General features: G+C 37.0%; 1 protein-coding gene across 1 annotated transcript in view; it reads left to right on the top strand.

Annotated features, from left to right (window-relative positions):
* The window catches only part of tecta.1.L (tectorin alpha, gene 1 L homeolog), a 55,921-nt gene that overhangs the window by 24,047 nt on the left and 19,198 nt on the right, over positions 1 to 12,676 (top strand). Inside the window, exons 12-16 of the mRNA XM_018225761.2 lie at positions 3,623 to 4,224; positions 5,432 to 5,993; positions 7,787 to 7,986; positions 8,528 to 8,911; positions 10,872 to 11,158. Of these exons, the coding sequence (XP_018081250.1) occupies positions 3,623 to 4,224; positions 5,432 to 5,993; positions 7,787 to 7,986; positions 8,528 to 8,911; positions 10,872 to 11,158 (2,035 nt within the window). The remainder of the gene's footprint in view (positions 1 to 3,622; positions 4,225 to 5,431; positions 5,994 to 7,786; positions 7,987 to 8,527; positions 8,912 to 10,871; positions 11,159 to 12,676) is intronic.

Raw genomic sequence — 12,676 nt, 5'->3', positions numbered from 1 at the left:
GAGTTTAAATAGCTGTTAGATCAGATGCAGATTTTCTTGGCACTCCATCTGCTTTCACAAAGCATTTGGCACATAATGTTTCACTCTTTCTTTAAGGTCTGCCAAAGTAGAAATCTTAGGTGCAGTTCTTGGGTATAGCCTTCAACTTCAGTTCAGTGCATTTTAGTGTATTACAAATCCTACACAAAATATTGTTTCTGATATTTTTTGAAGCACTGAAAAAAAAGGTAAAAAATGGTTTGCAAAAATATTTAGGGGCTAATTTATCAATGATCATATCTAATTTTCATTTAGACAATGAAAAAAACATGGAAATTCAAATATAAAACTTCGGTATCTAAAGGCTGCCGAGGGCATTTAGAATTCAATAGGATTTGTCATTAGCGAATTGAAAACTACTTTAAGGTTTTAGTTTTTTGTATTTTTTAATGCTTATTTTTTTTCACAAATTTATTCAATCGTGCTTTTGTATATTCAGATTTTTAAATAAGGAAACATTAGTGCTTTTTTTAAATTCGAGTTTTTTTTGTGGTAGAAAAAAACATCTTAAATTACACTCACACACCCTTAATCACTGCATTTAGATTTTTTGTAAAGCCACGTTAATTAACCCTCGATATTTGACCATCGAAGTTAAATCCTTCGACTTCGAATATCGAAGTCGAAGGATTCACCACAATATGTTTGATCAAACGATCGAAGGAAAAATCGAATGTTTCGAAGGATTTTAATCCATCGATCGAACGATTTTCCTTCGATCAAAAAAAGCTAGGAAAGCTTATGGGGACCTTCCCCATAGGCTAACATTGGTGCTCGGTAGGTTTTAGGTGGCAAAGTAGGTGGTCGAAGTTTTTTTTAAAGAGACAGTACTTCAACTATCGAACGGTTGAATAGTCAAACGATTTTTAGTTAGAATCGTTCGTTTCAAAGTCGTAGTCGAAGGTCGAAGTAGCCAATTCGATGGTCGAAGTAGCCAAAAACTCGAGCTAAGTAAATGTGCCCCTTAGTCTTTTGGGGTATGCATGAAGCATCTTTGTTCACTGTTCATAAGTGATCTCTGTCCATTTACAAACAGAGGATGTTCAGATTTCAGGATCAAGATTGTACACCTCAATTTTAAAACAATGCCACAGATTTAAGTTGCACTGACATGTTGACTGGGTCACTGCAGGATATTCAGATTCTTTAACCATTCCACTGTTTCTTTGGTCTTCTGTTGTGGATACATTTCCTGCTGAAGAACTTACATTTCATTTTAGCAGACTGAAACAAGTTCTCTTGTAGCAAGAACAAAAACAGTGAAAGTTCTACTATAGCCCATCCAATTTATGATCATGATGGGCATCTGTGGCTCCATTTAAAACAATATGTACAGGTGATACATACTTAAGCCCAAAAGTCTTCTAAGCACCAATTCAGTTAAAGGCCATCAGTACAGTATGCCCAATATGATAATAATCATATATTTGTTTAGATTAAAAACAAGATATATTCCAAACAAATAAATATCTATTATACACGGTGAACTTAGGTTATGGTGCGATGATAGGACCAAAGAAATCCTTTGGCCTAAAAAAAACGAAATTCATGGATCAGCAATAAAAACAATTACCATCTTTGGTCATGTTGCTATTATTATGTTTATTGATATTAGTATTAGTAGTAATAATATAATATAATAACTGTTTGGTCCATCACGTAGGGGATAGTTTTAGCATGGGTATGCATTCCAGACTGATAAGATATAGTCCTCTATACAGCCTTTTATATACAGTAAGCAGGTGCAGCAGCTCAGTCTCTTCATTTGAATCTTATGATCACATGAAAAATATCTCCCATGGTTTTTCAAATGTTATATTATAGTCTTTAATAGCTTGGGATAAGGCATGTTATTAATTGATTGTCCCCTTCCATTTAATTGCTAACCAAGGCCTATGGTGACTATTCTGGAAGATCCCTAAAAGGTAAAAGAATAATTTTTTTCTTTTTTACAGGGTTGGTTATTGGCAAAGGACCTATAAGGGGTATAGTATCCCACCCCTAATCCTTCACCCAAATGGCAAATGAGGAGTACATTTTCAGTTCACATTATTCAACCTAGGGTTGATGGCACAATTAGTAGCATGGCCCTGACTATTGGGCATGTTTACTAACACTGGTTATAAACATCACAAATGATGTTGCCCATAAGAACCAATTCAGGTCTTTGCTTCTGTTTTCTTAAGGTGGCCATAGATATATATACATAGACAATTATGATCTTTCCTGGAAAAGTTCATTTCAATACACAATTGTAGAGCTGAATCATCAAATATACAAGTAGAAACAATAGAATTCTACCTGTTTCTGACAATTCAGCACTAACAATAGCCGATGTTCGGGTGCCTTCAAAGGCACCCAATCAAAATTTTCCAGCCAGCCCGATCAATGAGACCACCTTCTGCCAATATCGGTCGGCTTGTTTCCCACCATATACACACCGAATATCGTACAATAAATAGTTTTGTATGATATTATTGGTGCATCTGTGGCCACCCTTACTTGTAGTTAATCAAATCTAATTGCTGATTAGTTACTTTTGGAAGAATCACTAAAGAATCAAATTATTCTTCTGTTTTGAGGTAAATAGCATAAACTTGTAGTAACTTTACATCATAATGATGCCATAGGTCCCTGCCCAGCACTTGTTTTGTAGTAGTGGATGGTTGTGTGGTTCAAAGGAGTTGTACTTGCACTAAATGGGTAAAGTAAATCATCTTTTTCTTAAAATGAGGGTATTCTTATGATGTTGGTCCTCTCTTTGCTGCTCTACTCTTCTGGGAATGTTTTCCAATAGACATTGAAACATTGCTGGTGGGATTTGATTCCAGTTAGCTACAAAACTTTAGTGAGGTTGGAGAAGCCTGGCATGCAGTCAGCATTCCAAATCTTGGCACAATCAGGGGAACAATTTATTACACCACAGAATGGATTTTAACTGCTCCAGAGTCAAATGGCAGTGACCCTTACACAACTTTGGTAGACCTTTGGCATTACACATATTAATGTTAGATGTGTGTGCAGCTGCTCACCCATAACCCCCCCCCCCCCTAAACGTCTCATGAATCTGGTGCTGACGTCAGATACTGGTAGAATTCTTTTGTTAGCAACTTTTCTGACATTCAAATTTTTTTCAGAGGAAAAACTCTAAACAAATTTTAAAACTCAAATCGAATTCTAATCGAGTTTTCGGGTCATTTTTTTAATACATTTTGATTGCTCGAATTTCAAGTTCAAGTTTTTAAAAACTGACATGAACTTAAAATTCGACCTTTGATAAATGTGCCCATAAATATATACATAGAAATATAACTAAATGTTATATAACTAAATGTTACATATGTATAAATGTTGAACATCACTATTCCTTTTAAGTTTTGCTTTCTGTTTGAATATGACCTTCAATTATTTCAAATCAGAATTCTACGATACAATTTACGTTTTAAATTAGGAGTATGAATTACACATATATAATATTTCCCCTTAGGTACTGGATGTTAAATAAAACTTTTAAAACATATGTTTTAAATATATTTAATTTAACTATTAACTTAATTGTAATTACTTGATTTTACTCTTTCAGCTCTTGTGTGCCCTGAAAATAGCCACTTTGATGAATGCATAACCTGCACTGAAACTTGTGACACACTCACCTCAGGACCAATCTGCTCAGATAGCTGTACAGAAGGATGCCAGTGTGATGAAGGATTTGCCTTGCGGGGGAGCTACTGTGTTCCAAAGAGTGAATGTGGTTGCAGTTATGAAGGTCACCAAGTCTCTACCAATGCCACTTTTTGGGCAGACCTAGACTGTAAGTCATTTTGCTACTGTAATGGATCAGACAACAGTATTTACTGTGAAAGTGCTCCTTGTAAGGACGATGAATATTGTATGGAGGACAATGGATTGTACTTTTGTCAGCCACGAACGGATGCATCCTGCATTGTTTCTGGATATGGCCACTACCTTACATTTGATGGATTACCGTTTGATTTCCAAACCAGCTGCTCCCTTATCCTGTGTACTGCTGCATCTAACTTTAAGGCAGATGTCTATCCTAAATTCACCGTCTCTGCCAAGAATGAAGACAGAGACCCATCGCTGGCATTGTGGGTGAAGCAAGTAGAAGTGGAAGTTTACAATTACAAAATTGTCATCTATCGGGCATATAAGCACACTGTCCTGGTGAGGAAGAATATTTATCTTATTGGCACAGGAATATCATTTTATTTTCGTGTGGAAAGTGATGTGTAATTATATTTTGAACGTTCTGCAGTTCAAATTATATAGCACAGGCTTCACCATAGAATAAAAATGCATTAAGATGGGGAATTAATATGGCACTGTATAGCAGCTGTAAGTTAGTTGGTCCCTGGTTCGATAAGGCTTGGGCCAGAGGCAGCAGATTTCAGCTTGTAATGAAAAATCACGTATTTCAACGCCAAAATCCGCTGCATCTGCCTGCTCCCAAATGGAGGTAATGTTTCCGGGTACAGGCACATTGGGCAGAAAGGAAACAGTGGAGGAGTAGGGTGAGTTTCTCTGCGGGCCAAAGTTGGAGTTTTAACAAGAAGATAAGGGAATGTAAACATATTTGTTCTGGGTTCCTGGGGCCTCGTTTGCAAGCAGATTTAAGAAATATAAGGCTAGAGCCACATGGGGCTAAAATCTGCCTGCTGAAATCCACATGCCAATTTCAGCCCCTACCGCCAGCAGTAGCCTCCTTCTTCTTTCAAGTCTGGAACCATTCTGTTGGCTCCAGTGCGAACACAATTGGTGGATTTTGTCTCATATCATGTTTCTTTGCCAAAATCTGCCAAGTGTGTTTCACTCCTCAGCTGACAGAATGGTTCCAATCCAAAAGAAAAAGGAGGCTGAAATCGGTCTGCGGATCTCGGGCCCATGTCGTCCTAGACTAAGTTAGTTGGAGAGAGAGATACATAAATAGCCAGACGGAGAGACACAGAGAGATGTATTACCATTTATCTTGATAGTGGTTAATTCCTACATGAGAAGGAATCACTTCTAATTTCCTGACAGTTTGCTCTGTAGTGTGTGGAAAACTGGTGATATAGGAATACCCAGTTAACACCATGTGTGTTATAAAAAGTCATTGATATTAGAGAAAGTATTTCTTTTCGATACAATAAGACTAATAGGAACAAAAGTGGAGGTGTCAATTTGATGGAAAATATAAAGCAATTTGCTTTCCTTTTTCTATCAAATCTGCTTCTGCAATTCATGTTCAATCCCAAAATTATCCATCATTGTTTGAAAAACATAGTTGTTGCAGTGTGCTATTAAAATGGGATAATGCACTGATAAATTCTTTCGATATATTAAAAGATCAAAATTAATAATTGTTTTTTTTCCCTTCATCTTTTTGTATCAGGTAAACAATGAAAGACTTTACTTGCCATTAAGGCTGGGTCATGGTAAGGTGAATATCTTTGCCTTTGGATTTCACATTGTTGTAGAAACAGAATTTGGGCTGAAAGTGGTGTATGACTGGAAGACATTCTTGTCTGTGACCATCCCACGAGCCATGCAAAACACCACATATGGCCTCTGTGGCAGGTACAATGGAAACATAGAAGATGACTTACAGACCTCCAATGGCTTCATCAGCACTAATGTCAATGAGTTTGGCCAAAGCTGGGTAAAGAGAGATACTTTTTGCCAAGTTGGATGTGGAGACAGGTGCCCGACATGTACCAAGGTTGATGGTTTATGGAAAGCACAACAGCTCTGCAGCTTCATTCCAAACAGAAACGGTGTATTTGCCAAGTGCCACAGTAAAGTTAACCCAAGCTTCTTTTTTAAGAACTGTTTGTTCGACTCATGTATTGATGGAGGTGCAGTTCAGACTGCCTGTAGCTGGCTACAGAACTACGCAAGCACCTGTCAAACCCAAGGAATTGCTGTCACAGGCTGGAGAAACTACACATCCTGCTGTAAGTCTGTAGCACACTTAACATTCAATAAAAAGTTTCTTGAAAATGCAATCTAAAAATTAACTAAGAATAGATTGTAGACAACTATCATCTTATTATAAAAGAGGACATGATATATTGTAAAATACAGTGAAATCTCAATTTTTCATCTACTGATTTTAAGTTTTCCCTAATTTTACAGTTTTTTGTGGTCCCACCAATATAAAATGCATAATGCATTTTATACCATTTTTATCTGATCCCTTGAAAAACTCAAATTGGAGGTTCTACTGTATATCCTTATCAATTATGCTAATTTATGTCTTCATTTATAGTTGGTGCTTATTGATGTCACTTGTAGAATTAAGTCATTAAAACTTGTGTTTTACAAAAAATACTGGACCCCCTAATTTAAAATACAGTGACATTCAAAGTCACCTTGAAGTTTAATGACATTTTAAAATGCATTTGTACTGTTATATGGCCATTGTACTATTAAGTGTGACTTTATTTTACAATATTAAGTAGATTCAAACCTCTATTTTATATCCCCTGATTTTAAGTTTTTCCATATTTTACACTGTTTTTTGTGGTTCCACCAATATTTACAGTAATGCTTAATATATTCCTTATATATTTTCTTGATTTTACATTTTCCCTTATTTTACAAAAATGGTTTCTGGTCCCCTGAGAAATGTAAAATAAGGGTTCAATTGTATATTATTATTATTATTATTTATACTTGTACAATAGTAGCAAACTGTAAAGTGTACCTTGTGGACGGAGCTTAATCATATGAAGAGTGTCTGAAGAGCTGAGTGTAGTGAAGCAGATTAGCGAAGGCTTAGTCCAAAAAGTGATCAGAAAGAGTAGAAAAACAGTAGTCCGTAAACAGGCCAATGGTCAAGAGAGGCGCCGTTCAAGTGAGGTCAACACTCAGGCCAAGGGGTCTGGGCATGCATAATTCGTGCAAAGTCCGATTCATGCAAGAGTTCATGGTAAACCGAAGTCAGACAGAGAAACAACTACAGGAGATACAAGGCAAGTAGTAGTAGAGAACTAGACCTATAACCAAGAGCTGACTGACAACTCAAGTGTCCTTAAAAAGGGTAGTGTTTGGTGCCAAAATGTGTATGTGTTCACACATGTGTCAATGTTCGCACCAGTGCTTGCATGTGTACAGGTTTGTGCCTAAATGTGCGCAGAGCTGGTTGGCACATAAGCCAAACAGTGCCACCAGGGAGCACCGTGCACAAACACATAATAATTCATTTTTATAGCTGAAATTCATATTTTAAGATAAGCAGGAGTGATAATTTGATTACCTAATATAGTATTAATTGCTATAATCTCAGCCCTTAGTACAGTACTGATTTACTGGTAGTAAAATTAAGTATAACTGGATAAAGCAAGAAAGAATGACAGCCTGTTAGTTACCTCTGGTACGAGTGGATATTTGCACAATTTTAATCTTGCTGTCTGCATACTTTAAACACAATTCTCACTATAATACTATTGTCAGAGGGTAGGATTTTTATATTGTTTGTGTTTTATTTTCTGTTATAATTTTTTTTTAGAAATATTTGGATTTTGATAAATAACCCCCTAGATGTCGTTCGCTACATAAATATCAGATAGAAACTTGTTCTGTTCCTGTAACAGTATAAAAATGTGTTAATGCTGGTTGGTCACTGGTAAGATATATTTACTAATATATACTGCAAAAGTTGTATGTATCGTGCATGTGCAGCAGAACCCAGAACAGAATTGTACAATGGGCTTTCTATAACTTTCCTTGTCTATGTAACTTGCAGATATGACATGTCCTTCTTATAGCCATTATGAGAGCTGTGTTAGTGTGTGCCAGCCCCGCTGTGCTGCCATCAGACTGAAAAGTGACTGCAATCATTACTGCGTGGAGGGGTGCCAGTGTGACCCGGGATATGTCCTGAATGGCAAGAGCTGCATTCTACCTCACAACTGTGGCTGTTACGCTGATGGCAAATACTATGAGGCAAGTGTGGCTACAGCTTATCTTACAATCTAGACCAGAGTTTTCCAGACCTGGAAGCTGATACTACTAGAAAGGCACATGGGACATGACACAAGGGGTTTACAATGTAACAAGAGAATTGGAGGCACATTATACTGCCAAAGACAAAGAAGGACCGAAAGTGACAGAATTCTAGAGAGAGAACCAGGGAGAGTGGCTTGGAAACCCTACTCTGTACTAACGACTAACATCCTGTTTACAAGAGATATTCTTTGACTTCAAGATTAAAGTTTGTGCAATTTTGTGTAATTCATAGAGTTTCGCTTTCACTGATACTATACTTGACACATATATATTATTATTGTTTAATACTACAATATTATCGCTACTGCAGTGAAATGCAATAATTAAATTATACAGTTATAAAACACTTGGGTTGTCTATCTATTTTGCTGACACTGTTAAAAGAGAAAATTCAAAAAGCCAAACCACACATTTACATGTATGTATATGTGTGTTCATCTGGTAACTCAGTCTTTTTACTCTACTCTTGTACTTTTAGCCAAAGCAGCTATTTTGGAACAGTGACTGTACCAGGCGTTGCCGGTGCTTTGGCAGGAATCTTATCCAATGTGACCCCAGGCAGTGTAAGTCAGATGAAGAATGTGCCCTCAGGAATGGAGTGAGGGGCTGCTTTAGCAAAAAGAACTCGTACTGCATTGCCGCTGGAGGAGGGGTTTTCCGAACATTTGATGGGGCCTTTCTCCGCTTTCCTGCCAACTGTGCTTTTGTCTTGTCCACCATCTGCCAGAAGTTGCCAGATATTTCCTTCCAGCTGATTATTAATTTTGATAAGTGGTCGTCCCCTAACCAGACCGTTATCTCACCCGTTTACTTCTACATTAATGAAGAGCAAATCCTCATCAATGACAGGAATACAGTTAAGGTAATTTTTTTTAAATGAACCCCTCTTTCCTAAAATCAATGTGCCATTGATACAAGGAAGGCTATATAAAAATAAAGAGACATTTGCAATTCAAGTTTCAAAAATAGCACCAATATCATAAAAACACATTAAAGGAACAGTAACATAAAAATGAAAGTGTTTTAAAGTAATACAAATATAATGCAGTGTTGCCCTTCACTGGTAAAACTGCTGTGTTTGCTTCAGAAACACTAATATTGTTTATATAATTAAGTTGTTGTGTAGCAATGGGGACAGCCATTCAAAGGAGAAAAGGATCAGGTTGCACAGCAGATAAGCTCTGTAGAACATAATGGTGTTATCTGTTATTCACTATTTAACCTGTGCCATATAGCCATTTTTAAATTTCTGCCATTGCTACACAGCAGCTTGTTTATATGAACTAAAGTAGTGTTTCTGAAGCAAACACATCAGTTTTACCACTGGAGGGCAACACTACATGATATTTTCATTACTTTAAAACACTTTAATTTCAACCATATTTGCCAAAAATAACTCCCCTTTCCTGCCAGAAATGATGTCACTGGGAATGAAACGAGTGTTTCTATATTGGCTGCTCCCTATCAAGTCTGGCACTTAAATGCCTCTAGGTACAGGGAAATTTATATTCAGACTTCATCAGTTGAAATGATGTGCCTTTTAGTAATGTAATCCATCATGTCTGAACTGTCTGTCCTACAATGTAACTTGACTGGCTAGCAAAAAAATGTTATGGGAGACAACTGCATACTGTGTCTACATATCATTATTATGTGCATTTTGTCTAAAAATATATATTTTGAAAGACCTACATGAATACTTGAATATGAGTTTCCACTTTGTTTATCGCTGTATAATCACTTTTAAGATCACAACTGTTTGTTTTTCAGTTGTATATTCAAATGTATATTGATAAATAGACCATTGAACCAAAATCCGCAGAGGAGAATACACTAACAGTAAGGTTAATATACTGACAACTTTCCAACTGATAATGAATAAAGATGCTGAAGGCCCCTAGTGTGCTTATTATATTTGCTATCCCCTAAAAGATCTTGGCATCACAATGAGGCTTGCACCTCAAGAGCTTCCCTAATAACTTTGCAGGAAAGGGTTTGTGCCAAATTTTCCAGATTTAACAAATGCTGAATAACTATGCAAAAGTGATTATAATTTTGACTCCTGAAATAAATGTTAACATGAACTTAAACACAACATTCATTTTTGGTTCTAGATATAAGCTGTACGTTTAGCAACTACTAGGTTTAAAAATGTGCAGTCAATATGTATAAGATTATTAGCTATAATAAAGCCTATGCACAGATATTTTTAAATTGATAAATTTGTGTTTCTGCCTGTTCTGGATTGTCTCCATAGTATGAAAGAAATGACTTAAACAAATCTTCAGCTCCTTCCTCACCCAAGCCCTTGATTTCACACTGAGAACTGGCAAATCAAAGACCTGATGTCAACCCAAACCCTTAGGGTAGGGACACACTGGGCGATTTGGGGAGTTTTAGTCGCCTGGCGACTAATCGCCGCGACTTTTCTCCCCGAATGCCTCCCCTCGCTCTGCGCCTGGCTAAAATGAAAAATCGCCTGCGCTAATCACACGCGGCGATTCCTTTTCCGAAATCGCCCGAAGTTGCCTCACGAGGAAACTTCGGCGACTTCGGAAAACGAATCGCCGCGTGTGATTAGCGCAGGCGATATTTCATTTTAGCCAGGCGCAGAGCGAGGGGAGGCATTCGGGGAGAAAAGTCGCGGCGATTAGTCGCCAGGCGACTAAAACTCCCCAAATCGCCCAGTGTGTCCCTACCCTTAAATGATAGATAAAAATTATCTTTATCCAAGTAGTGCTGACTAGCCAGATTTGTCAGGTACACCGTTACTATTTTGCTGTTTACATTTGTTTTCAATTATGATTTTGTTTTTACTGTAGGTAAATGGCACACAGGTTACTGTCCCATTTGTAACAGGACTGTCAACTAAAATATACAGCATGGAAGGTTTTTTGGTGATTGACACAAGCCCCGATATTCAGATTTACTATAATGGATTCAATGTGATTAAAATCAGCATCAGTGAACGGCTCCAAAATAAAGTCTGTGGCCTGTGCGGGAATTTTAATGGGGATTTAACAGATGATTATGTGACTCTAAGAGGAAAGCCCGTGGTGAGCAGTGTTGTATTAGCGCAGAGCTGGAAAACCAATGGCATGCAAAAAAGGTGAGGACAACAAGACAGACTGAGGTTTTTTTACTTGATTATGAAGTTGATTATTACAGCACATTTATATACATTTTAGACCAGCCTGTATTTTAGGACATATTTTAAATCACTTTTTTAAGTCACTACAATGCATGTGATGTTGGGCAGTATTTAAGGAGAACTAAAGCTTAACTAAAGAAGGCTAGATATGTTGAAAATTATCTTTTGGGCTTCTGTAGCAGCCCAAGGCAATCCCAGCCCTTTAGCAGTAAAGATCTGTGCCTCCAAAGATTCCTCAGCAGCTCCCCATCTTCTTTCACTGCACACGCTCTGTGCTGCTGTCACTTACTGAGCTTAGGGACCAATTCAAAATATACAGTACACAAAGAATGTAATTGTCACAATATAAGGCTGATTAGTAATTAATAGAGATAAATAGTACATGGCAACACAGAGACCAGTGCAACTAGCATCAAAATGTAATCATTAGTCCTGTAGCATCATCTTAAATTACAGGCTAACCTCATTTTCTGCTTGATAATTTGCAACAACCCCTAAGCTTAGCTTCTCAACAGCTGCTCAGAGCCCACTGAGCATGTGAGTGTCACAGACACTTTCCAGGATGGTGACCCCCTGTGACAAGTTTGAAGTCCTTGATCATTGCTGCTATTGGGAAGCTGAAACTTTAGGCTGGTGCAATAAGTTCAGTATATAAAATATGGCACATTCAGCCACATTAATTCTTAGGGTTTACTTCTCCTTTAACCTCGTAACCATAAACCTTCTATTCAATACATAATTCTGAATGTCTTATACCTGGAATGTGTTATTTTCACCTAATACCGTAGGCTGTTATGGACGGTCACTCTACCAATATAAAGTAAAGTATAAAATGTAATTTTGAGAAAAGGTTTATGAAAAACATGATTCTCCTTTCATTTTGCACCCAATTTAGGTGTGTTAGGACTATAGTGCTTTGTGTTTAACAGTATTCATAATTTTTACTCTGAGACTTGAGAATTGAATTTTGTGTGATGGCTCCTATCTCCAAATTAAAACAGGCTGAATACTTAGAGCCTTGGTGTTAAAAAATTGTATAAAAAAAGAACATTTGCCATTAAAGGAAACCCCTGGAGTACAGGCCAAAAGATCTGTCACTGAACAAAAGTAATATTTTCCAAATGTGCTCAGGAGAGCACACAGATCATGTTTACCATTATCCTTTGAAAGTTTATATCAGACATTACATATTTATTCTAGTATGACTTTTCCATGCTATTGTATAGTAAACAATAAAATGTCATGCTACTATACACAAAGAATTATTGATTGTGCTATGATAGTTGCCTTCTGTATAAAACATGGCTAGCCTGCTGTGTTTGAACAGGAAGTGAACAGATAAAAACTGTATGATTAACAAACCGGAGGGTTTTTTTGCATGAAAACAGGAGTCGTCGCGATAAATGTTTAATGCATAAATTAAACCATTTTGCTGTTTGGAAAATAATACTGCTTTATTCAGTTTTCCAGAAGCAT

Source organism: Xenopus laevis, chromosome 7L, assembly GCF_017654675.1.
Source record: "Xenopus laevis strain J_2021 chromosome 7L, Xenopus_laevis_v10.1, whole genome shotgun sequence".
Taxonomy (NCBI): Eukaryota; Metazoa; Chordata; class Amphibia; order Anura; family Pipidae; genus Xenopus; species Xenopus laevis.
This window is presented reverse-complemented; position numbering and strand designations above follow the sequence as displayed.